The sequence below is a fragment of the Elephas maximus genome, chromosome 11, assembly GCF_024166365.1.
Source record: "Elephas maximus indicus isolate mEleMax1 chromosome 11, mEleMax1 primary haplotype, whole genome shotgun sequence".
Lineage (NCBI taxonomy): Eukaryota > Metazoa > Chordata > Mammalia > Proboscidea > Elephantidae > Elephas > Elephas maximus.
The window spans coordinates 87,624,331-87,650,529 of record NC_064829.1 but is presented as its reverse complement, the minus strand read 5'-3'; the positions used below and the strand labels follow the sequence as shown (position 1 = coordinate 87,650,529).

At 46.7% G+C, this 26,199-nt stretch overlaps 2 protein-coding genes across 8 annotated transcripts in view; both read left to right on the top strand.

The window, feature by feature from the left end:
* ZSCAN22 (zinc finger and SCAN domain containing 22) overlaps positions 1 to 26,199 on the top strand; it is a 202,727-nt gene that overhangs the window by 41,923 nt on the left and 134,605 nt on the right. The gene's annotated exons all lie outside the window — the stretch shown is intronic.
* ZNF274 (zinc finger protein 274) overlaps positions 1 to 26,199 on the top strand; it is a 38,028-nt gene that overhangs the window by 8,787 nt on the left and 3,042 nt on the right. For 2 of the 7 annotated variants that reach the window (XM_049900399.1, XM_049900398.1), the window contains exons 4-7: positions 8,597 to 9,172; positions 13,119 to 13,222; positions 16,640 to 16,766; positions 19,806 to 22,146. In XM_049900399.1, coding sequence (XP_049756356.1) covers positions 8,597 to 9,172; positions 13,119 to 13,222; positions 16,640 to 16,766; positions 19,806 to 20,731 — 1,733 coding nt within the window. In that variant the 3' untranslated portion in view covers positions 20,732 to 22,146. Of the gene's footprint in view, positions 1 to 1,782; positions 4,924 to 8,596; positions 9,173 to 13,118; positions 13,223 to 16,639; positions 16,767 to 19,805; positions 23,912 to 24,926; positions 25,654 to 26,199 lie in introns of those variants that run through there. The other 5 variants (XR_007519212.1, XM_049900400.1, XM_049900401.1 and 2 more) reach the window with 5 other exon arrangements.

Sequence of the window (26,199 nt, the reverse complement as noted above, 5' to 3'; positions counted from 1 at the left end):
TGCCCTATGGCTTCCAGACTTGGTACCCAAAGGTAGTTCCAAGCCTGAAACACCTTCACTGTTAATGAGTAAGAATGAAAACAAATGAACTAAACTGACTAAAAAAAATTTTGCCAGGGTGGGGGGATATCTCTAGAAATCCTAAGAAGGAAAATAATGAAGCTAAATATGGAAATAAATATATCAGAAATACATTAGAGAAAAAGGATCCCAAGAGGTCATTTTCTGGGTAGACAAAACACAAAAACAACTAATTAAAAATAAATGGCAACTAAAATTCTATACAGATATTCAGCAGCATAAGTAGTTGTTTTAATTATAGTATTTTGCATGGCTGTTAACAGCGAATGAGACAAATCTTTACGTGCCGCTACAAAACAATCCCCAAGATAGTCTTAAAAATGCTTTCATATGTGAACACACACGAATATGTTTCCAATTAGATCATCTCTGGAAGAATATGAAAAGTGGTAGGTTGTGGTTGCCTCCCAAGAGGGGAACTGGTTTGGAGGGTGACTTTCTTTTTACTACGTGTTCCCCTGTACCTTTGGCATTTCTCATTAATTTTTAAAGGTGCTTCCCGTAACTGTGCTCTTAAGTGGAATGGTTGTTTCCTTCATGCTGTGTTACCAGTTCTTGGTCCAGCTCCTGACACAGTGTAGGTGCTCAGTAATTATTCATTAAGTGTAGGAATGAACAAATAATAAAATGGAAAATTTTTTTGGAAAAGTGTAGCTGTCAAAATCAGTCCCAGCAGAAATGATAAAATTAACTTTTTAAAAACAAAACCACTAACTACATCAGTACTGCCCTAAGGCATTGTTTTTTTTCCCCCAAATTCCTATTAAAAGATAGTTTCCATGCTACACAAATGGCTCAGTGATGGAACCTCAGAACCTTAATGAGCTGTTGCTGCACAGTATATGTAACATTCTTACCAAAGCAGAAATAATTACAAAGGAATAAATATTTGTAGCTTTTAATAATTAACTGCCATTTAAAAGAATTCTCTGAAACACTGTTACAATAAGAGTTTAGCAAGGTGACAGATTATAAAATAAACTTACACAAATTATTTTGCTTTATCCAAGTTAGAGGAAAATATTAGCATTTTTTAATAGTGTTTAATAATATTGTTAGATGCCATCGAGTCGATTCTAACTCATAGCAACCCCATGTGTTACAGAGTAGAACTTGCCCCATAGGGTTTCCAAGGAGCAGCCGGTGGAATTAAATTGCTGACCTTTTGGTTAGCAGCTGTAGCTCGCCATAGCTTTTAACCACTGCACCACCAGGACACCATATCTAATAATATTTTTCTAAATGGCTGCAATCCTCCACAGTAAGGGACCCACATCCATTTCAGAGCAGCTGCTAGCCTGTGTAGCTGATTAAATCCAAATCAACAAAAATGAATTTATCAATTCATTTCCTCAGTCACACTGGCCATCTCTCAGAGGCTCGTTGGCCGCCTGCCAGTAGTGGCTAGTATGTTTTGACAGTGCAGAGCTAGAACGTTTTCCTCAACACAAAGTTCCATCGGACAACACTGCTGTAGACTGGACAGGAGACGTGATAAGTAAATTAACAGACCAGATGCTCTGAGGTGGGAAACTGCTGCAGAGAGGGAAACGATGGGCATGCTGAGGGGAGTGGGGAGGTGTGAGTGGGCAGGAATAAGCTCTGAGGAGGTGATGTTTGAGCTGAGAGCTGGTTGGGGAAGGTGAACCAGGTGAAGATGTCGGGGAGGGGGTGGGGGGACTTAGCAGTCAGGTAACAGTAAGTACAAAGGCCCCTGGGTGTGTAGCCCAGGGCACAAATACTAGCCTCTCCCAGCCTGGTTGTATGGGACTGTGATGGACATGGGCACCTGATATAAAGCTCAGGTCCTGGGTGGCCTTCATGAAATTGTAGCTACTATCATTGATTCAGAGGCTTTGACTGATTTAAAGATAATCATCAACAGCCTTTGGCAGATCCTCCTGTGGCCCAGCTTTGGGGTTTCAGAATGCACAAGACCCTGTTGGCACCCTGAGCAGACCAGTGAGGGAGACAAGACTTAGATGATGGGAAGGCAGGAGGATGAAAATGGAGGAAAGGCAAAAAGGACTGGGGAGCAAGCAGAGGGAGGAGGGGTGCTAGCACTTGTCCTGGCCCTGCCCCACAACCAGCTGTTGAAAGGGCATTGTTAATAGTACCATTATATTTGTGGAGTAGTAGCTCCTAGATCCCTGGTTAGGCAAATCAGCATTCACTAGGAAAACACTAATAACTTCAGGCCTGTTTCTCATTTTAGAAGGGAAGCAGCAGAAAGTATGTGAGAGAAAACAGTAACAAGAGGAAGACATGACAGTTCCCAGGAGCTTTCACTGCATGTTGTACCCATACTTGGGTGTCTTGTCACTTAGGGTGAGGACACTAATGCCCAGAGGGGTGAAGCTCCTTGCTCAAAGGCTGGGTTAATTTGAATAACAGTAGTAATGAGTCAAAGATGGGGGGACTAAATTACCCATATTGCCCTGGGGTCACTCATCTGGTAGGTGGAAACCCAGTACTTGGAGCCCCAAGCTGATGGTGATTATTAAGAAGCCCTGTGTGAATGGGTGGCCAGACGTCTAAATATCTGAGCTTCCGTTTTCTCCTCCGTGAAGTAAGGCTCTTACTTCCCAGGAATGAAGTGATAAGGATTAGTTTAGAGATGCTGGGGAGGTGGTTGAAATTTAGAGGACTGAGGTGCATCGAATGCTTGTGTTGGTGGTTCGTCTGATTTACTGAGCTGTCTTCCGTGCCTGGCACCCAATAGCTCCTTTATATAACCATGTGGGGAGTATGTGTGGGCCAGAGGGCTCCCGCAGCAGGCAGAGCTGGGCAGCAGACCCCCAGCACACCTGTGACCAAGCCACAGTGTCCCTGACATCCAGTCACACACTCAGACATGCTCAAAAGCTTCAAAGTTCAACTGTTGAAACAGTAAGTGTCAATATTTAAGTGAGCATTCAACACAAAATTCTTGCAGCGGGGGGAGACCCCCAAAACCCGGTGGAGAAGGGAAGAAAGTAATTAAGAAAAAAGGAGAAATAATTAGAAAGGGAGATGAAGGGGAGTAGAATACAAAGAATCCAACAGCTACAGTGAAACCTGTGAAGGCCAGAATTTGCTGGCATTGCCTTGTTTTTCTGGGTCTCCACATTTTCTGCCTTTGACAGAGTACAGTACCACTTTTCTTCTACCCATTTTAGTGGGCAATATTTGAGTTTTCCCTTCTGTGGCAGATTTCCACCTTACACAGGTTCTAGCTTTCACAGGTTTTACTGTAAAACTTCCTCTGATTAACCAAGGGGAAAAAACTAAAGTGTAAAAAATTAGAAAGCTATTTTTATCAAGCAATATCGAAGATTATGGTTTTTGTTTTTGTTTTTTTGGTAAGTGTCATGCATGACTGTTAGAGCTGTGATGGTGCAGTGGATAAAGATGTGGCTGCTAACCAAAAGGTCGGCAGTTCGAATCCACCAGCCACTCCTTGGGGCATTTCTACTGTATCCTATAGGGTCGATGAGTTGGAACTTACTCCATGGAAATGGGATGACTGTTGCCCAGAATGTGCCTGTGGCCCCGCAGGGAGCTCTGGAGGAGGCTGGTTCATGTGGTGCATTTCCCATGTCTGGATGACTCCTCAGGCCAGTGTTGCTGGTTTTGGGGGGCTGCAGGTGAATTCCTATGCATAGCTTCTTGAATTACCACAGAAAAAGATTCCAAACCTTAAAGAGCTCCAATTCAAAGAAAATACTCAAACTTTCAAATTAAGAACGTGGAGGAAAATAAATACAGCCCCAGAGGTCCTAAGGAACAGGAAAGGAATTGAATGCTAAAGATTAAGGCAAATATAAATGGGTTGGAAGGGACAGGCATACAGAATGCAAGCAAAAATTCAAAAGTTTATTTGAGGGGGGAAAAAAAAAATACCTGTTTTGTACAGTTGATTCAGACTCAGCGACCCTATAGGACCAGGTAGAAGGGCCTCAGGGTTTCCAAGGCTATAATCTTTATGGGAACAAATGGCCCGGTCTTTCTCCAGTGGAGCCGCTGGTAGATTCCAACCCCAGGTTTAATAGCGCAGCGCTTAACCTTTTCAGCACCAAAGAAAACCCAAACCCGTTGCCTTCGAGTCAATTCTGGCTCATAGCGACCCTACAGGACAGAGTAGAACTGCCCCATAGAGTTTCCAGGGAGCACCTGGTAGATTCAAACTGCTGACCTTTTAACAAAAAGCCATAGTATCACTTAAGTACTATGCCACCAGAGTTCCTTTATTTCAGGAAAGAGGATGGTAGTAGATTAAATGTCCCTAATTAATCCTATCAAAAAAAAAAAAAAAGACCCACCCTGAAGGAGTGAGACTACCAAGGGCTGCAGGAGCCCTGGTGGCGCAATGGTTAAGCGCTCGGCTGCTAAACGAAAGATTGGCAGTTCAAACCCACCAGCAGCCGCTCCATGGGAGAAAGATACAGTAGTCTGCTTCCATAATGACTTACAGCCTTGGAAGCCTTATGGGACGGTTGTACTCTATCCTGTATGGTTGCTCTAAGTCAGAACTGACTCGACAGCAATAGGTTTAGTTTCATCGCCAAGGGTTGAGCGTTAAAGGCGTGTTGCGGCACCTGTTTGTTGTGCAATCCCAGCCCGGGGCGGCTACAACCCACCCGAGGCGACTTAACTGACTCATTCTGACTCACGTCGCTGATTGCGCGCCAGCAAATTGCAACACCTGCTGGGTGTAAAAGCGGGAAGCCACAGAAGCAGAACTCAGAAGCTGAGGCCAGAAGATGGACGGGAACCCGGTTGTTCGTTGCCACTCAAGGAAAGCGCCCGCGCTGTCCCCCGCCCCGCGTAAGCCCAAGGGAAAGGGACTTGCGGATCGGGAAGGTGTGTGGGAGCTCCGGCGGGGGCGCGGGCGCACAACTCGCGGGTCCTGTAAGGCGAAGGAACCCCCGCTCGGTGGTTTTAAAGCGCAGGAACAAGACCCCCACAAAAGCTGCTGGGCGGTGTTGCCATGGCCATCCGGGCGGGGTTGGGGCTAGGGCTAGGGCAGGGGTCGAGGGGCTGTATCAAGATGGCGGCCCCGGAAGTCGACGCCGCCGAGGCTCCTGGGAGTTGTAGTGCGGGGGGGGCGGCCCGGGAGAATGGTGCATTTCCGGGACTGGCCGGAAGCAGCCGTTGGCCGAGTTTTCCGGACGCAGAGGGGACATAGTCGCCATTATACCGGAGGGGAAACGAGGGACGGGCTGGTTGCACCAACACTGGGCGTTCCCATGGGCCTGAGGCTTGCCAGGGACAGTTCCTCAGCAACGGCCAGCCCCTGAGCGACTTTGAATGAGTGCTCGTGTTGACAACGTTTAGGAGGTGCAGGAAGGATACAGACGCCGAGAAAACGGCAGGCGCGTCGTGTGTAGGCAGCAGTTCCTAATGTCTCAAATGTGTCATTTTTCTCCCCCCAAAGGAGTTGTTTTACAGTTTTATAAAGCTTATTTTCGTGTCACAAGACTTTTCCTACTTTACAGTAATCTCACATAACCGTAATTTTTGGCCTCTATATAGTTTTTTTTTTTCCAGTAAGTTTTTCACTTTTTTTTATATGGTAGTCTTTCAGTTTTTTTGAACGGCGTTTTAACACTGTTAACAGTTTTATTCTATCTTAGATCACATTGCTCAGGATGTGTGTGTACTGTGGAGATAAAGACCACCCAATAAGGACACAAAGGCTGTTTACTCAGCTTAATATATATAGCAAGGGAGTATTTTTTTTTATAGCTAGGGTCCCATATGTTGGGCAGACTCTAAGCAAGATGAAAAATATTCGGTCTGCTTGGAACTTGGAGGCAAGCTAAATAGAAGTGGGGCGTGTTACGTGATTGGCTGAGCAATGTATTTGGCTTTGTCTGGTTGGTCCTGAGTTGAAAGCATACGCAAGAAACGGAGAGGGGGCTGGCAGTCTTTGACCAAGTCCTGACTCTTCCGGGCTGGCACCTGCATAGATTGTGGCCTGTACATGGTAGTCTTTCAGTTTTCTTGAACGGCGTTTTGACGCTGTTAACAGCTCTGTTCTATTTTAGATCGCGTTGCTCAGAATATGTATTGTGGAGATAAAGACCACCCAATAAGGACACGTAGGCTGTTTACTCAGAACTTAATATAGCACGGGCTATATTAAGGCAAGTTCAGCACAGAGTTACCATATGACCCAGGAATCCTATATATTCAAAAAAACTTAAAAGACACATCCACGCAAAAACTCGTACACATATGCTTATAGCAGCACTATGTCAGAAAGAAGAAACAATCCAAATGTTCATTAACTAAAGAACAGTTAAACATATTGGGATATCCATTTAATGGGATATTATCTGGCTATGAAAAACAATGAAGTGCTAATACACTCTGCAACACCCACGAACCTTGAAAGCATTGTACTAAAAAGGCCAATCATAAAAAGCCACATGGTATGCAATGGTATTTATATGAAATGTCCAGAATAGGCAAATCTACAGAAACAGGGAGATTAGTAGCTGTCAGAAGACGGGGGGATTGATAGGATTGGGGTATGACAGCTAATAAGTGCAGAAATTCTGGAGGCAAGCTAAATAGAAGTGGGGCGTGTTATGTGATTGGCTGAGGAACATATTTGGCTTTATCTGGTTGGTCCTGAGTTGAAAGCATAGGCAAAAAAAAAAAAAAGGGGAGGGGGAGAAGGGGCTGGCAGTCTTTGACCAAGTCCTGACTGTTCTGGGCTGGCGGCTGCACAGGTTGTGGTTCACTTTCTTGGGCTGATTGTCACCGAGGTTGTGAGTCAGTTTGTGGATGTGTGTGATGTGGCCATTGTCCATTTGTATGTTCAGTGTCTAGATGTGTTTCTGTCTGCATCTCTGAAGACCACCCTGACCACGAGTGGATTAACCCAGTGAAAGCAGCTGAACATTAATTGATAATACTTTGGGTTTGTGCTTTTCAAGCAGATGCGCTAACGGTTGATAAAACAGCAAGGGTAGAAGTGCAGGTGTGCTCTTGATGTCAGCCACACCATTACCGTTTTTACAAACTGTTGTTATTCCGATGGGAAGTAAATCATAATCCATAGACATTTACTTTGTGTTTGTTGTCAAAGGCTTTCGTTAAGTCATTTTGAATTAGTATGCCTTCTTGGGGTTTTAAGGAGCTTTCTGGTATCCTATTGCTTTGTGCTTCCTCCTTTGCATTTCAGGGCTGCCCTAAAGTTCAGTTAAGTGGATGTGCTGTTGTGGACACTGTGCTGGGCCCCAGGCTACCTTTACCAAACATCCTTGTTCTTGGCCCCCTTGGAGGCAGGAGCAGCTTCTTTTTCTCTTAGAAGTGTTGTGAGGAGGTATCATCTGATCTATTCTGAACTGTTGCCACTTCTAATTGCTTTTAATAGTTGTATTCACATTCCATAATTTTTGTTCTTACTGACTGTACAATTTAATGAACTTTTTGTATTGTCAAGGTCGTACAACTTTTACAGTTGTCTAATTCTGGAAAATTTTAATCACCATAAGAAGAAATTTTGCAGTTATTAGCTGTCATATCCCAATCCTATCAATCCCCCCATCTTCTGACAGCTACTAATCTCCCTGTTTCTGTAGATTTGCCTATTCTGGACATTTCATATAAATGCCGTTGCACACCATGTGGCTTTTTATGATTGGCCTTTTTAGTACAATGCTTTCAAGGTTCGTGGGTGTTGTAGAGTGTGTTAGCACTTCATTGTTTTTCATAGCCAGATAATATCCCATTAAATGGATATCCCAATATGTTTATCTGTTCTTTAGTTAATGAATATTTGGATGGTTTCTTCTTTTTGGCATAGTGCTGCTATAAACATTTGTGTACAAGTTTTTGTGTGGATGTGTCTTTTAAGTTTTTTTGAATACATACCTAGGAGTGGGATTCCTGGGTGATGTGGTAACTCTATGCTTAACTTTGTGAGGCGCTTTCCCACTGCTTTACAAGGCAGCTGCCACATTTTACATTCCCACCAACCATGTGAGAGGGTTCCAATTTCTTCACATCCAAACAAGTCAACACATGTTATTGTCCACCTTGATTATAGCCACCCTAGTGGTTGTCGATGCTTGGATGGCAACCGTTTTTAAGTGGTTGTGAAAGGAGCCCTGGAGGTGCAACAGTTAAGCACTTAGCTGCTGAGAGAAAAACCTGTCACTCTGCTCCCATAAAGATTGCTGTTGTTGTTAAATGCTGTGGATTCTGATTTATCTTTGCAGAAGAAGCCCTGGTAGTACAAAAAGGTTAGTGCTCAACTGCTAACCAAAAGTGGCAGTTCAAACTCACCCAGGAACTCCACAGGAGAAAAATCTGGTAATCTGCTCCTATACAGATTACGGCCTAGGAAATCCTGTGGGGCGGTTCTGCTCTGTCACATGGGGTTGCTGTGAGTCAAAATCAACTCTAGTACCTAACAAGTGGTTGTGAAGTGGTATCTGGTTATGGGTTTGCGTTTCCCTGGTGGCTAATGATGTTGATCTGTGCTGATTGGTCATTTGCCTTGCTTCGCTTTTGTTTACAGAATGTCCTGTGGCTCAGCTCGATCCTCAAGAGGACTCTTTTGCTGATGGGGAGAGGGGCTTCAGTCCCCTGAGGAAGACAGAGGTCGCAGAGGCTCAGTTGGATCCTCATGTGGACCCTCTCCCTGCTGGGGAAGGGGACTCGAATCCCCTGAGGAAGATTGAGGTTGCAGAGGTGCTCACACTGAACCAGGAGGCGGCCCGCTCCCGTAATGCCCAGATTCGAGCCCTCTATGCTGAAGATGGGGGCCTAAGCTCAGAGCTCCCTGGGGAGCCTGCCGGACAGCCGGGCGAACATTCCACTGACCCCGAGGCTGCTCGCCAGAGGTTCCGGCAGTTCTGCTACCAGGTGGCGATGGGTCCCCAACAAGCCCTGGCCCAGCTGCGTGAGCTCTGCTACCAGTGGCTGCGGCCCGAGGCACGTTCCAAGGAGCAGATGCTGGAGCTGCTGGTGCTGGAGCAATTCCTGGGTGCCCTGCCCAGAAAGCTTAGGACTTGGGTGGAGTCGCAGCACCCCGCGGACTGCCAGGAGGCAGCAGCCCTGGTGGAGGTTGTGACTTGGATATCCACAGAAGAAGGTGAGTGTGCTGGAAGCATGGGGTCGGGGGGCACCTCCCTTGGCCTCCTGGAATATGCCATATGGGTGAGGGAGAACACCAGCCTTCCTGGGAGGGTAAGGAAGGGCCCTGCCTATTCTGTCTGGACCGAGGACATCTACATTCTTCGTGCATCCCCACATTAAAGCTTTAGATGTTTCCTTGCTAATGTGCCTGCAGCTGCCCCTAATTGAAGGGCTATGGGAATACCCTCATCCCTGGACCCATTTGTTGGAAATGAAAGTTGTTGGGCCACATTTTAGAGTGTCTGAATTACCTCTGTTGCCATTGAGTTATCCTGGCTCATAGTGACCTTATAGGAAAAGAGTAGAACTACCCCATAGGATTTCCAAGGAGTTGCTGGTGGGTTTGAACTTCTGACCTTTTGGTTAGCGCAGAGCTCTTAACCACTGTGCCACCAGGGCTCCACGTTTTAATTATCTAGTGCTGCTATAACAAATCCCACGAGTGGGTGGTTTTAACAAACAAATACGTTTTCTACAGTTTAGGAGGCTAGAAGTCTGAATTCAGGGTACCAGTTCTAGGGGAAGGTCTTCGTCTCATTACAGCTTCTGTTTCTTGGTGACTTAGAGATCTCATTGGTGTGGTGTCTGTCTTTTTCATCTTTCTTGCTCAATCTGCTCAATTTATATCTCAAAAGAGCTTGACTAAGGATAGGCTTTACAGTAATATTGTCTCATTAACATAAGAAAACCTATTACCAAATGGAATTACAACTATGGGTATACGGGTTAGGATTTACAACACATAATTTTTGGGGGACCTGATTCAATCTGTAATACAGAGCTACTGAAACCTGGGGCTAGGACCCACCACAGCCTTCTTTGGCAAGCCCTCCAGGCCTTCTGATGGGTAAAATGCTTCTTGTCATCCCTTTGGGTGCCCTGCCTCACCGCAAGCAAATAGAAAATTGAATTTTAGTTCAGTGGGTATATATATGGGATAGCTTCTGGTGTCAGGATCTTGGTAGGGGGGTGTACGTGAAGTTAGGCCCCTGGGTGGTGCGAACAGTTTGCACTCATCTTCTAGCCTAGAGGTTGGAGATTCAAACCCACCCAATAGTGCTGTGGAAGAAAAGCCTGGCAATCTGTTTCCCTAAAGATAACAACCATGAAAATCCTATGGAGCAGTTCTGCTTAGAACACATGGTGTCACCATGAGTCGGAATCCACTTGAAGCAATGGGTTTGGTTTTGTTGTTTGTTTTTATTTTTTTAACGTAAAGTAGCAACTAAGAAAGTAGGGACTCGTGTGCTTGCGGGGTCTGGGTTCTAGCAGGAAGGGTGGGTGTTTGACAAATAAATACACAGGAGACACGTGCTGGGGTCAGCAGGAACTGGAGGTGCTGGCGGGACTTGTGGAGGCCAAATTGCTGTAGTCTGAGTGGAATTTAGCCTTGTGAAGAAGGGAAGCCAAGCAAAGGGAGCATCGCCTGTAAGGATCCCAACGTGGGAATGATCACTCAGAAATGGAGAGCAAGTATGCAGTTCAGTGGTGGAAGGGAGCACCAGACCCGGGATGGCCCATCTATTTCAAGTCTTGCTTGTGTCCAAGGGACCAGGCTGGCCAGGCCCTTGAGAGCTCTTGTGGGGGTTGTGGCCTCACACCTTGTGAGCCCTTGTGGAGATTTCCACATCGTTCTAAAACCACGGTAAGCATTCTCTGCATTCTGAGGGATTGTGGCATCATCAGATTTGAGTGTTAAAGATTCATTCAGTTGTATATGGCTGCTGTATGCAATGGACGGTGGACATGGGCAAGTAGCGAAATAGATGGGCCACCCAGGGGCTGGTCCCACAACTAATGAGAGGGTGGAGGCTCAGGTTGGAGTGTCAGTGACGGGGGCTGAGGAGGGCACAGGCAAGGGATGTATTTGGGAGCAAGACTCCATGGAACTTCATTGTTCCACCAGGCTCTTTCACAGGGGCTAGAACGTTTCTGAAAAGGAGTCTTGGTGGTGCAATGGTAAAGCGCTTGCTGCTAACTGAAAGGTTGATGGTTTGAACCCACCAGCTGCTCTATAGGAGAAAGACCTGGTGGTCTGCTCCCATAAAGATTACAGCCTAGAAAACTCTGTGGGGCAGTTCTACTCTGTCACATGGGGTTGCCATCAGTCAGAATTGACTCAGCAGCACCCAAGAACAAAAACAGGGTGTTTCAGTGTTGCTCAGTGTCACTTTCTGCATTCTTATCCAGGCCTGGCATGTGGTGGGTGTCTGGAATATGCTTCTTGTGAGAGTAAATGATTGGAAAGTTAGAATTTTTAGTAGGGAGATTCTCTTTGAAGATCTGGGTGAGTGCAGTGTAATCACAAGGGTCCTTATAGGAGGATTACCACAAGGTCAGAATCAAAGGAGATGTGACAACAGAAGCGGAGGCAGGAGTGATGAGGGGTCACCTGCCAAGGAAGGCAAACAGTCTGTTTTATCTGTTGAGTCAGTTCTGACTTATAGAGACCCCACATGAGAGAATGGAACTGTCCCATAGAATTTCTTAGGCTATAATCTTTACAGGAGCAGATCACCAGGTTCTTATCTCCCACAGAGCTGCTAGGTGGGTTCAAACTGCCATCTTTTTTGTTAGCAGCGGAGCACCTAACTGTTGTGCTGCCAGGGCCCCTTAAGCAGCCTTTTAGAAGCTGGAAAAGACAAGGGACAAATTCTCCCCTTGAGCCTCCAGAAGAAATATAGCCCAACCGACATCTTGATTTTAGCTTAATGAGATTAATTTTGGACTTATGACTTCCAAAACTATGAGAATAGGTTTCTGTTGTTTTAAGCCACTAAGTTTGTGTTAATTTGTCACAGAGACAATGGGAAATAATACAGGTGTCAGGGAAACAGTTCTGGAGTTCATAAGATGAAAGTCAGTGAGTCTTTCCTGTATTTAAGACCTTGGGGGTAAATGAAATCAACTAGCCTTCATACAGAGGAAGGCAGGAAGAGGCTCTCCAGAGAGCCTAACACCCAGTTTTGTGGTCAGCGTATTTGTTGTGACTTGGGTGTGAGAGGCAGAAAACCTGGCACAGAATGGTTCAGATTGAAAGAGAATATACTGAGAACTCCCAGGGTGACAGGCTTCAGGCACAGCTGAATCCAGGGATCCAGTGGTGACCTCAGGACTCTTCCTCTTTCACATCTCTCAGCTCTGCTGCCCTCTGTTGGCTTCGCTTGAAGCCCCTTGGAGTTTCTCTTTTCCTGTTAATGGAGCAGAAGTCTCATTGTCTCTGATTCGCTGGCTGTGGATCCAGTCACTGTGGCCAAGAGGATGCAATGGCCTGATTGGTCAGCCTGGGTCAGGTCCAAGCCCCCTTGATAAACAGGGTACAGTCAGCATTATAAGTCTGTGGACTACCTAGGAATATGTGGGGAAGGCTGGATGTGAAGGAGCCTTGGTTGGAAGGGGACATGGGGCCAGGGCAGGGCTTTTGTTTTCTAAGATGGCAGAGACTTGATAAAGTTCACACAGAGTTGGGTGAATGTCAGGAGAGGGAAGACGGCCTCAGGGACGGGAGAGAGCAGAACCATCCTGGGGGTGAAGGGAATTCCCACACTCCCTGGGTCAGCAGGAGGGAGGAGGGGCAGGGTACAGTGCCTAGAGGCTGGAAACGGGGGCTTTGCCTCAGAGGAGAAGGCGGCCAGGCCAGCCGCAGCGGTGAGTGAGGAGATGAGGCAGCTCGCCTCAGAGGAGGTGGGATCTGAGTTAGTAGTTGGTAGAAAGTGGGAGTAGAGATTTCAGGGGCAACAGTAGGATGCAGGTGTTTGCCAGCCCCTCAGGGTCACAGTGAGACAGATGGACATCCCTCACCCTGACTGAGCAGGCCAGGGAGAGGCCAGGACGTGGATGGTACTGGCGAGGATAGCACCTGGATCTAGCCTTGCCTGAAGCCTACCCCTGTTTCTCCCCAGCTCTGCCGGCCCAGGGCCCTACTTCTTCTCTGGAGGTCACTGATTGGCAAGAGGAAGAAAAGGAGGAGAAAGTGCCTGACTGTCTAGCAAAGGACCTGCCTGAGGTGAGTGGGATCATTGCCCTCTTGTGCTGTTCTCAGGTCACAGGATCTCCTGTGCAGTGGTTCCACTCAAGGTTTCCCTCTACCCTGGACTTCCCTCTCGTCTTCCTTCCAGCTATGTACTCAGGGCTGTGCTAGGCTCTGAAGTGGCTTGACCTTCAAAGAAGGGCACCGTGAGGCAAGAGGGAGGGGGACCAAGTGCTTTTAAGAGACCTGAGAGGTGGAGCAATCAAAGGCAGGGGTATGTGGACTTTGTCCAGATCTTGGTTAGAATGAGCAAAGCCTCATCTTTCAGAATTATGGACTTAAATATTGATGAGTGAATCGATACAGAGTCTAGGATTTGCTTCAGAATAACCCATGAGTGGAGCATGACAAAACGGGGCTGGCCATGCGTTGAGACTAAGTGATGGGTGTTTGGGGATGGTTTTCTTCTTCAGGTTACTTTTGTATTTGTTTGAAGTTCTCCATAATGAAAAAGAAGGGGAGCAAGCGCAACCAAGGTGAGGTGCGTTGTGTATGTGGCATTGGTCAGAGCTCTTTTGTTGCAGGTGGCATATACGTAATGAGTTGTGCAGGGGTGGGCTTCAGGCAAGGTTAGATCCAGGTGCTACCCGGTGATGTGAGGATCTCTCCCCAGCCCTAGTGTCTTGGCTTTGCTTTCCCCTTGCCAGCTTCGCTCTCAGGTGGGCTCTACCCATGTGGGAGCAAAATGCCCCTGTAAAAATGGCACAAGGGCAGTGCCTGACTTCCCCTAACTTCAGAAGGGGGAAGGAGAATCAAGACCGACAGCTCAAGGCTAATTCTCATGAGGCAGAGATCAGACATGCCTTCTATTTCCACCGTCTTTATCAACTCTAACACCAACCATCCCTCTCACTGTACCCTACTTCTCTGCTGGGTTCGATAGTTCACTGTAGTGGCCACATAAAACTCACAGACTATACTCACGATTATGGGGTTTATTAGGGAAGTAACACGTTACAATTCAGCTTTAGGAACACGTCAGGACAGCCTCTTCCTAGCTGTGCTCACAGGCTTACCTCTCCCTGGCCCTGGGCCTCTGTCCAAAGGCACTCAGCTTTCTCGCTCCATGGGCCAGGAAGCCCACTGTGCCTTCTCCTGCTGACAGGTTTCTCCTGCTGCTGCTTCTCACTGTCCTCAGGGTTACAGCTCACTCTCTCCGTCTTCTATGTCCAGGAGTTTCTCAGTGTAGGAGTCCCAGATCCAAGGGACATGCTGGCTTTTGGCTGTTCTTCCTTGGTGGTGGTGGGCTCTTCCTTTCCTGCCTCCGGGGTGGCTTATTTCAGGACCATCAGATTGGCAAAACTGACGAATCCCCTTGGTGGACTACAGTTACCCTGTCTGTACAGTCCTGCCCAATCACCTGGGAGGGAGTTACAAGACCCCAGAGAGAAAGGCCACACAAAAGCAATCCATTACACCACAGCCTCCCAGTTCGAGGTGAAGGGGCTTCAGGAGACTACTTCCTCCTAGCATCCTGATCAACTCTTTAGTAAGGACTGGTCACAGATCCAGCCCGGGCAGTCTCTAAGTCCACAAAGGTGTCAGGAGCTTGGTGGATAGTCACATCAAGTGGGAGAAGGGGAATATCTGCTTGTGGAGGGACGAGGCTTGTCAGGTAGGGGTGGGATTTTTGGGGGGAGGTTACTGAAGGGGGGAGCTTGTCAGGAGATGGGTATCGAGTGGGAGCAGAGCTTGTTGGAGCAAGGTGATTTATCAGAACATGAGTGTGTTTACGGTGGGGGTGGGGCTTTGCAGAGCTGGGTGGCCTCAGATGGGGGCATCTAGGTGGGGCAGTGTCAGAAAAGTTTAGATGCCGGGGGGATGGGGGGGTACAGGTGGTTTGCTTGTGGCACTTGTAGTTCTTTGCTAAGTAGGAGGTGAAGTCGTCCGTTTCAGAGACAGGCCAGAGGTTGGAGGGATGGGAGGTTTCGTGTGTGTGTGTGTGTGTGTGTGTGTGTCAGTAGCTACATTTGGAGGCTCCAGTTAGCCCACTGATCAGTTCTCTGTGTCATGTAACCGCTGTACAAGAATTCAGGGTTCCCAGGAAGAGACACAAGCCACATGCTCTACTAGTGCATTGGGCAGCGCTTTACTTACAAGAGACAGAGCAGGATCAGCTTCACTTGCAGGCACCGGTCTCCCATGGTCAGTGAGGGGGTCGCTCCTCATGGCTAGTGCAGATGTTGCTCTCTACACATTCCTCCGCAGACAAGAGAGCCCACTTCTCCTGCAAGAACAGATAGAGAAGTGGGGGTGGCCAGGTACCATGTGGTGCCTGGACATTTGCAAGAGACAGAGAAAGTTAACTGTGTCCAGAATAGAGGGGAAGGCTGCTCTGCCAAGGAAAAGCGGGTGAGAGAGACCCCATTCCTAGTCTCCTTATCAGACAAATGTTCTGGGCCCAAGGCTTCTGCTTATGCAGCCTGAATAGGAGGTGTAGAGGCAGACCATCCTCCCAACACTCTGTCTTAGCTCTTTCTGCCTGGTGCTGGTATGAAGCAGAGGGACTGTGGGGATCACCAGCGTTGGGGTGTTTCCTGGAGGGAGTGATGAACAGGCCCTGGGCGAGAGCACTGTGGTCCTCATGGGGCAGGAAGTGAGACACTGGGACCCTCAAGTCCCTGGGAGGTTGAACAGGGTGGGAGCTAGAATGACTGTGGATGTGGGACAGGTCTGCTTCCAGATCCTCTCAGCAGTCCATGTGTCCAGGTGGAGAAAGCAGAGCAGCCTGCAGTGGTGGCCAAAGCACAATGGGAGGGGCACAACGAGTTTAGAGAAAGGACCAGCCAAGCCTGGAGAAGAGGTGGAGCAAGGGCAAAGGGACAGCACTCCTCGCTCTGCTGCTTCAGTCCACTGTGCCAGATGTGTGGAGCATAACTGCCTTAGAGAAACTGAAGGCCATACTGACCCACCCACCAGTCCCTTCCCTCCATGTCCAAACACAGGCTGTATGTCACAAATTGTAATAATCGTGGATGTTTTTGAATAATTATGATAGACAGAATTAGTGTGTGCTTTACATTCAAATGTTACCATTTATGCATTCCAGCAGATATGTGGAGAAGGCCCTGTCAGTGTCCCTGTCCTACAGAAGGGGAAATCAGGGCCTAAGGTCACTAAACCTACCTCTGTATACCAACAAAGGGGTAGAGCTGGGGTTTAAATCCAGAAGCTCTCACCTCTGTGCAGGGCGCGCTGGGGGGTGGGGCTCTGCCTCTCAGCTTGAGACCCAGGCTGTAGTCTTATCAGAGGGGCAAGACGTTTTCCGAGCAACGAGTTGGTGTTTCTCTGAGGAAATGCCAAAGCGAGGGCCCCCTCGGTACAGACAAGTCCCTGATCCTCCTGCTGAGGCATGAGGGCCTGGGCTGATTGGACACATGGGTGCTGTTACAGGAGGCTGTGACCTTCCAGGACGTGGCTGTGGACTTCAGCCGGGAGGAGTGGAAGCTGCTGGGCCCAACACAGAGGACAGAGTACCGTGACGTGATGCTGGAGACCTTGGGGAACCTGGTCTCTGTGGGTAAGGCCGAGGCCTCCCCAGCCATTCTACCCTTCCGGCATTCTCAAGGCCTCCAGCTAGGACTGGGCATTGGTGGCCTGTTACAGGACTCCAGAGAGCGAGGGCTGTGACTGCTTTCTAGGATGGCCCTGCCCCACCCCTGCCCAGCAATTTCTGTGGCCTTCCTGGAACCAGCAGCTGGAACTCACGCTCCGCTTTCTGAACTCGAGCAAGGAGGAGGGGAGTAAGGTGGAGGGGCAGCTGTTTAGACCCTCTGAGGACCTGGGTCCCTTGGGAATCTTCCTGCCTTCCCTGAGTCTTCCCTTCTGTCTTAGTGTCTTTGTGCTGCTGTAACAAATACCATACGTGGGTAGCTTTAAGGAACAGAAATTTGTTTTCTCACAGTTCAGGAGGCTAAATGTCTCAATTCAGGGGATTAGTCAGTCTAGGGGAAAGCTCTCTATCTGTTGGCTCTGGTGGAAGAATCTTGTCTCGCAGTTTCTGGAGCCCCTTTGTTCCTCATTTCTTTGGCGACCCTCATGTGGTATCTATCTTCCCCTCGTTCTTGTCTCTTTAGGTTTAGGACTCAACCAACGTTAGTATAACAAAGAAAATCCTATTTCCAAATAGGGTTATATCTGAAGGTTATAGGGGTTAGGACTGCAGTATATATTTTGGAGGACACAGATTGATCCCTATCACCTTCAATCCACCCATCTTCACTGGGCCAGCATTCTTCTCAGGGAGAGCATTTCCTCTGGATGCCCTGTTCCTGTCCTGCTGTGTTTTCCTCAGCAGTTCTCCACAAAGATTATATTTTATGTGCCTTTTTTTTTTTGTCATTTTAAGCATGTAATTTCAAAAGCAGAAACAATCATTCATCTCCCAGCCCAGCCCTTCTTTCTAGCTTCCCATGATCTGCTGGCCACCTGGGCCCCTGAGGCACTTTCTGTGTATGCTCAGCCAGCATCACCCACCTCCTATGATTCCCTCATTCTCTTTGCCCTCATTCTACCAGATCCTCTCAGCTGGGTTTAAGTTACCACCATCCCTAGGTCTGTTAGCGAACCATGTCCTGGTATCCTCACACCAGCTTAGATGCTGTTGTTGACCCCTCTTCTGTTTTATAAATGATCATAATTCTAATGAATGAACTGAGAGCTGAAGTGAGCACACGGACTATTCCAACCCATGCCATTTCCTGTAATAAGCAAGTTTGTGGTTATCATAGGTAGAGTTGCATCCTGGAGAGGGGAAGGTTGATAGACAGGTCCTCGCCCTTCTCATGAAGGGAAGGAAGGAGACACTGTCATTGGCAGAAGCAGCTTGGACGAACCTGAGCATACCCCTCCAGGCTTCTGCCCCCACCACCTGGTCCTGGGCCCTGTGGCCATTCACATGCCTGGCTTCTCTCACCACCTTCTCTCCTTCCCATCCTCCTGTGGAGACAAATAGCACCCACACAGACCCAGATATCTGGTCCTTACACCTAGCATGACCTCAAATACAATGGGGACCATAGTGTTACTTTTTTTTTTTTTGGGGGCAAAAATATGCACAACAAAACATACCCATTCAACAGTTTTTACATGTGCAGATCATTAACAGTGGTTACGCGTTCCACATTGTTGCCATTCTCCCGTCTCTGCCCCTCATTTCACCACCATTAACCCGGACTCTCTGCCTCTTAAAGTTCTCGTCTGTGTTTCAAAGTTAATGTCCATTTAATCCCCTATAAATAATTCTTTAAAAGAGTTCAATGCTCAAGGTGAACATTCTTTATTAAATGAGCTAAAATGTTTAGTTTAAAGATTACTTCATGGGATAGTCTCAGTTCAAGGCCTAAAGGTTGTTTCCAGGTAATAGATTCAGAGTTCTTCCAGTCTCAATGTATTCAGTAACTCTTGGTTTCCAATAAGAATTTGAAGTTCTTTTCTACATTTTTTCCTTCCTTTGATCAAGATCCAACTATTGGATCCTTGATCAAAATGTTCATTAATGGTAGCTGGGCACCATCCATTTCTTTCGGTCTCATGACAGAAGGGGTAGTAGTTGATGGAGACAGACCTGCAGTCCATTTCTCTCTGATTCCTGGGTCGTCTTCTTCCTCTGTTCGTCCAGGCTAATAGAGACCAAGGGTATTTTGAGCGGCTGCTCGTACCTTTTAAGACCCCAGACACTACTTGCTGATACAATGCTGCCTTATTAACCAAAGCTGAGTCCAAGTATTTTTTAGGGTCATTACTGTTTTTTTTTTTTTTTTTTCTCACCAGTACCCTGTACAATACACAGTACCATCTGTTTTATCCCATTAGCTTTTGTTCCTCCTAACAGCCCTGCCAGCTCACTGTTTTTCCTACTTGGTTTATAGACAGGGTGAGTCAGGCTTGGAGAGGTCACACGTGTCCAGGGCTGTGGAGCTGTTACCGGCAGAGCCTGTGCTAGACTTTGTGCCCCGCAGAGATCTAACCAGAACCGTGGACCTGGAGGGGTGGGAGAGCCTCAGGGACAGCGGAAGACTCGGGCCGGTGAGGGACTGACTTGCTGTCCTCTGGGGGTATATGAGAAGAACAGGAAGGCGGTGGTGAGCTTGGAGAACGAAGGCTCCCTGTGTCACCTAGGTTTGGGTGGACAAAGGCCTGCACATGGTGTTTTCGCTTCAACCCAGCAACCAGCTATTCCTGCTTATAGCTTCATCCATGTCTTGATCACCAAGTTCTCTGTTCCCGTCTTTGTTGCTTCACTGCTTTTCAGTCTCTCCTTGACTTGCAGGGTTTTTTTTTTCGTAACTAGGCTTTTTTTTTTTTTTTTTAATTTGTTTTTTTAATACTATGTGATACAATACACATAACAGAATTTACCATTTTAAACTAAACAATTCAGTGGCATTAAGTGTGTTCACAATGTGGTGTAACTGTCACAACTGTCTAGTTTCAGAACTTTTTCATCACCCCAGATACCCTGTCCCTCATGGTCCCCTAACTTGTGCATACTTAATCATACCTATCATACTGTCAGAGCCATTCTAGCACTGTCTCACACTTCTTGGGTTTTTTTCAGGGTGGGAAACTACACTGGAAAGCAAAGAGTTAACTCCAACGGCTGATGTTTCTGAGGAAGAACCAGCCCACAGCCTTAAAGTGGATGAGTCTTCAAGCGGTGGCTCCATGTCCTCCTCTTCAGGAGATGTCTTGGAAGATGAAGTCCCGGGAGTCCAGAACACGGCACTGAAACAAGTGGGGTTTGCTCAGGAAAAAGCTGAACCTCAGGAGGAGAACCGTGAGAGCCCTCAATCCAGGGCGAACACCAGTCTCTATACAAGCCCTGTTTCACCCCAGAAAATTCCTATTAGAAAACGTTTACGTAAACGTAGCTCACAGGTTAAAAGCACAAAGCATAATTCACATGTAAAAATTCATCAGAATAGCTTAGAAGGGGGAAAAGCCAGGGAAAGCAGCGGTTGCGGGACAGCCTGCAGCCAGAGCACTCAGCAGATTACATTCACAAGAATTCACAAGGAAAGCCCACATTGCCGATGCAGTGAGTGTGGTAAAACTCTCCGGAACCCAAAGTACTTTTCTGTGCATAAAAAGATCCACATAGGAGATAGGCCCTTTGTGTGTCAGGACTGTGGGAAATCGTTTATCCAGAGTTCCTCACTCACACAGCATCAGAGGATTCACACTGGAGAGAAGCCATTTAAGTGCCGAGAATGTGGGCGAGCCTTCAATGATCGTTCGGCCATCTTCCAGCACCTGAGGACTCACACTGGAGCAAAGCCCTACCCATGCGGGGACTGCGGAAAAGCATTCCGCCAGAGCTCTCACCTGGTCAGGCATCAGAGGACTCACACTGGGGAGCGCCCCTATGTGTGCAACAAGTGTGGACGGGCCTTCAACCAAAGCTCCCACCTCATCGGTCACCAGAGGACGCACAACAGGGGGCTATGTAAGAAGAAAGTCAAGAAGAAACCACTTACCTCGTAACTGTTGAGCCAGTGGGGATAGATTTTGCCTTTTTCACCTCATTCTGCAATGCAATGTGCACAGGCCTCCTCAGGTTTCAAGACTGAATGTGAAAAGGAAGTGCTGAATAAGCACATTCCCAAGACCTAAGGACAACCAGGGGAGACCACCCTGCACATAGTGAGTAAATAAAACCAGTGAGGAGTTGTTGCTTATGAATGTAGTGGTTGGGACAAAAGATTTAGTTTTCCATGCAATTGACTTACTGTGAGTAATTTGTTCATTTGGTCATGATAAATGATATGAATGAATCCTGAAAATGTTTATAATGTTATAAGTTTCAAAGACCAGATACCAAGTAATCTGTGCACACTGATAATTATATCTGTGGTAAAGATTTATGCATATGGACAAGGACTAAAATAGAAGAGATAAATGAACTATTTATATATTTTTGTGGCAGAATCTGTGTGTTTTTTCCCCCTCACCTATTTAATTAAATATCGTTATAGTAATTATTTGATATTTAGAATAAGCAGTGGTAAAACAAAATGAATGGTATTGTGGGACCGAAGTCTATGACTCATTTATAGTATGTTCTTTCATAGCACACTCCTTCATTGCGGTTAGAGTGTAAATTGTCCAGAGGGCATTTTGGAAAGATGTATGCGAAACCTTAAAACAGTACGTATCAAACCAAATCCGTTGCCGTTGAGTCAGTACCGACTCATAGTGAACCTATAGGACAGAGTAGAACTGCCCATTGGGGTTTCAGGGCTGTAATCTTTCCGAGAACAGATTACCACGTCTTTCTTCCGAGGGACAGCTGATGGGTTTGAACTGCTGATGTTTCAGTTAGCAGCTGAGTGCTTAACCACTGCACCAGCAGGGCTCCAGAAAGCACATACTGACCTCAAATGTTCACTTCTAGCATTGTAATCATAAAAGAATTAGGATGGTAACAGCTAGACTTCACTGTGCACATACTGAGAACCAGGCTCTGCATTAAGGACTTTGTGCACATTATTTAATCCTCACAATCCTAAGGTAGGTACTTTTACTCTACCTGTTTTACAGATGAGGAGCTCTGGTGGTACAATAGTTAAGTGCTTGGCTGCTAACCAAAAGGTTGCCAGTTCAAACCCACCAACTGCTCCAAAGATTACAGCCTAGGAAACCTTATGAGACAGCCCTACTCTGTTATATGGGGTCACTTTGGGTTGGAATTGACCTGACAGCAAACAGCATTTTATAGATGAGAAGGTACAATGAGGGTGGCTGAGTTGCCCAAAGTTATACAGACTCAAATCCATATGCATATGCCAGAAGCCAACATCCTAAGCACCACCTCATACTCTCCAAACTAGTATGTCATCATGCTGTTATTTACAACCATTTCCCAAACCGTGCCCCCCCGCCCCACACCCCGGCACACCAATGGTACCCTAGGATCAGATACTTAAAGCTTGATCAACACCATGTAAAGGAACCAGTCCACAGACTGTTCCCAGTCCACAAAACAATGATGAGCTTGCCAATACACTGCTTCCTCGTCAGGAAAGACTGCTTCAGAATAAAATCAGCTGAGCTAATAAAAGGGGTCTTGGTGGATTTACAAGGAGTCCTGGTGGCACACCAGGTTAACAAGCGCTCACCTGTTAAGTGAAAGGACGGCTGTTGGAACCCACCAGCTACTCCACAGGAGAAAGATGTGGCAGTCCACTTCTGTATAGATGATAGCCCTGGAAACCCTATGGGGTGGTTCTACTCTGTCCTATAGGGTTGTGATGAGTCAGAATCAAGGGCAATGAATTTGGTTTTATGCGCAGTGGATTACTTTCTGAGGCAAGCTCATGAGTCCATCTTGGACTGATAACAGGTGGCTTATGGGTAGACACTGGTTCACAGACCACACCCTAAGTATTACTGCTATGGATAATTTTAGGTGTGTGTACATGGAAACCATTATTTATATACTCATTTCAAGGTGCATCACAAAAGAAATAGCTTGCAAGTAGACTCCTGACTTCATAGATAATTGCTTAGGATATGCTAATAGGAAAAAAGTAGGTCGAATTAAAACACTAAATAGTCTGTGTGGTTCAGAGAATTGATGAAAATGATGACGGTCTGTGGGGTTTAGTGAAATCCAGGAAGTGCTGCTTTTAAATATTATATACTTAGGAACTAACCTAATTGTCTGTTGTCTGGTTGCCATTGTGTGCTACCAGGTCAATTCTGACTCATAGCAACCCTGTAAGACACAGCAGAGCTGCCCCATAGGATTTCCAAGGAGTGGTTGGTAGACTCAAACTGCTGACCTTTTGGTTAGCAGCCTGAGCTCTTAACCACTTTGCCACCAGGGCTTCCCTAATTGTCTAGCAATGTGCAGTTGACGAGACATTCTATGGTAAAGAGACTGAAATACAACACAGCCATTAAAAATGAAGCCAGGCTTCTATTTGATGACCTGGAGGCGCTCTTCTGTCCAGGGAGATGAGAAAGCTCTAAACCACTTCAGGAGGCACTTCAGACTGCAGTGGAAGTTGACAGTTGTTCCTTTGAGGAGTGGAATATCCATTGTGCCCAATGTCCCCAGGAGCCCTAGTGGCACAAAAAGTTAAAGTGCTCACTGCTAACTGAAAGTCTGTCATTGGAACCCCCCCAGCGGCCCCGCGGGAGAAATACCTGGCGATCTGCTCCCATAAAGATTACAACCAAGAAAGCCCTATGAGACAGCTCTACTCTGTCACATGGGGTCACTATGAGTTGAAATCTACTCAAGGGCCCCTAACAACAACAATGGCAAGGATGGAAAATCTAAACATTCTATTCAGCAGGTTGGTTCTTTGGGGGCTCCTTTACACCTTTGTCCTGCAAACCATTTATAGAACCTAAGCAGCAGTTATTTATTGAAGACCTCCTGTGTACAGCACCTTATATCCTCAAATATCCCCTACATGTAGGGATTGCCCCCATTTGAGCATGAAGAAACAAGCCCAGTGTGTGTCACTTGTCTCATACCACTCAGCTTATAAGGCGGCTTTATTATTTTTGGGCCATTACACCTCTCCCAGTTTCTCACCACCAACCTACGCTATGAATTGTCATCCAAAACCCTAGCAGGTTCAAGTGATATTGACGCTGATACAGAGGATAAAGGACATAATATAAAAAAAAAAAAAAAAATTTTTTTTTTTATAGGGCGTATTAAGTAGGATAAAACCCAAACACCAAACCCACTGCCGCCCAGTCTATTCTGACTCATAGTGACCCTATAGGACAGAGTAAAACTGCCCCATAGGGTTTCCAAGGCTGTAAATCTTTAAGAAGCGGATTGCCACATCTTTCTCCCACGATAAAATTCGAGTGGATTCTGACTCAGCGACCCCATAGAACAGTTTGGAACTGTTCCATAGGGTTTCCAAGGAGCTGCTGGTGGATTCAAACTGCTGAGCTTTTGGTTAGCAGCCAAACACTTAACCACTGCACCACCAGGGCTTCAGGTTGGCAGACTAATGACCCCCCCCCCCCCCCGCAAAAAAAGTCCACAAGCCAAGGAATGTCAACAGCCTCCAGAAGGTAGAAATACAGACACGGAAACATTCTCCCTTAGAGCCTCCACAAGGAGCACAGCCCTGCCAACACCTTTACTTGTGCCCAGTAAGACTCATTTTGGACACATCAGACCTCCAGAACTATAAGATAGTAAATTGGTGCTCACCAGCTGAAAGTATGTTTGAGTTCAAGCCACTGAGTTTGTGGTGATGTGTTACAGCAGCTATAGAAGACAATACAGAGGCCACATTCACTTGGATTCCTCCAACCACTTGCCCATGGGGTGCCTGCAGGAGAGGGAAGTGAGCACATGAGACAGCTGCATGAAAGCGAAGTGGTGATCAGAGTACGAATGCTGCCAATGCAGATTTCAGAGCAGGGGCCTTCTGAGTACTGAAAATCCCCAGGACCTATAGAGGTCACTATCTGAGGAGAGATGACAACATCAGGGAACAGTTTAAAAAAAAAACAACCGCCTGTTCTGCTCATTGCACTCCCTTTGTGGCTGGGGGAGTGGTGGAAGGTGAGCAGTTGTGGACATCAGACATTGGGCTTTGGGTAAAGGATAGCTGATGGGACACCTCCACTTCCTTCTGCACCATCTGGAAACTTCACCAATATAAGAAAAGAACAATTTTTTTTTTTTTTTTTTTTTAAGGCATAAACCCAGAGGGTAAAGAGAATGGGAGGAGAAAAAGGCAACCATTGGAAAGCAGCTGAACTACTGGTAATGGAGATAGCAGCCCCAAGAGAGGAAACTGGAGGTAGTGAAGATGAAGGCTGGGAGGCAGCCTCCTCTGCCTCCAGAACCCCAAAAACCAGGAGTTGGAAGGACTGAGTACCCTAACAAGGGGCTGAACTAGAAGGATCAGCTGAAAGTCTGCATACAGCTGGTTGACAGATTCTCCTCCACCCCAGCAGAAGGTTGGAGTTCACCCGAAAGAGTGAACCAGGGGAACTCCAGGTGGCAGAGCACACAGCTGAGGATGGGGTCCTGTACAGAAAACAGAGGTTCCGGGAATGTGTGTGTAAGGATTGTTACGGATTGAATCGTGTCCCCCTAAAATAGGTGTTACAAATCCTAAACCCTGTACCTGTGGTTATCCCGTTTGGGAGTGGTTGTCTTTATGTTAATAAGGCAGTATTAGTGTAGGGTTGTCTTAATCTTTTTCGAGCTATAAAAGAGTTAAGCAAATGAGCAAGAAAACTCACTAAGGAGCCAGAAGATACTTCCTTCCAGAGCTGAAAAAGACAGAAAGCCTTCCCCTAGAGTCGGCATCCTGAATTCAGACTTCTAGCCCCCTAAACTGTGAGAAAATAAATTTGTTTTTTTAAAGCCACCCACTTGTGGTATTTCTATTAAAGCAGCACTAGATAACTAACACAAGGATATACTCTAAAACATCAGCTGCCATCATCTTCAGCATCATCCTCATCATCATCCCTGTCATTCCCTGGGTTCTACTCTTGAGATGGACATTTCTGGGTCCTTTCTTCCTGCTGCTGATTCTTTTCTGCCATCCCTGTCCCAAAGACAAGGGATCAGGTGCTCATCTGAATCAGTAGTCTTTGTTTCCTGTTTGAGAGGGATTTGGTTAGTTTCTTCATGAATGACACAGGGACCTGAATGTCGATGTTGTGTGTGTGTGTGTGGTGGCACAGGGGCCGGGATGGGAGTGGGTTTCCACTAGCATCACTCAGTATGCACAAAAGTCAGCTGTTTGACAACGTTGACAAAGCCACAAATCGTGAAACGAAGTCAAAATTATCTTTTAGACGATGACTCTGTCCCTGCTAAAGCCAAGAGAATGAAATAAAATACTTGAACAAAGGTCAGCCGAGAAAAATTAGAAAAAAAAGTTCACGCTTTTCCAGTATAACAACAATAGCCCATTTTTGAACCCAACGGGAGAAAATGGCATCGTTTATAT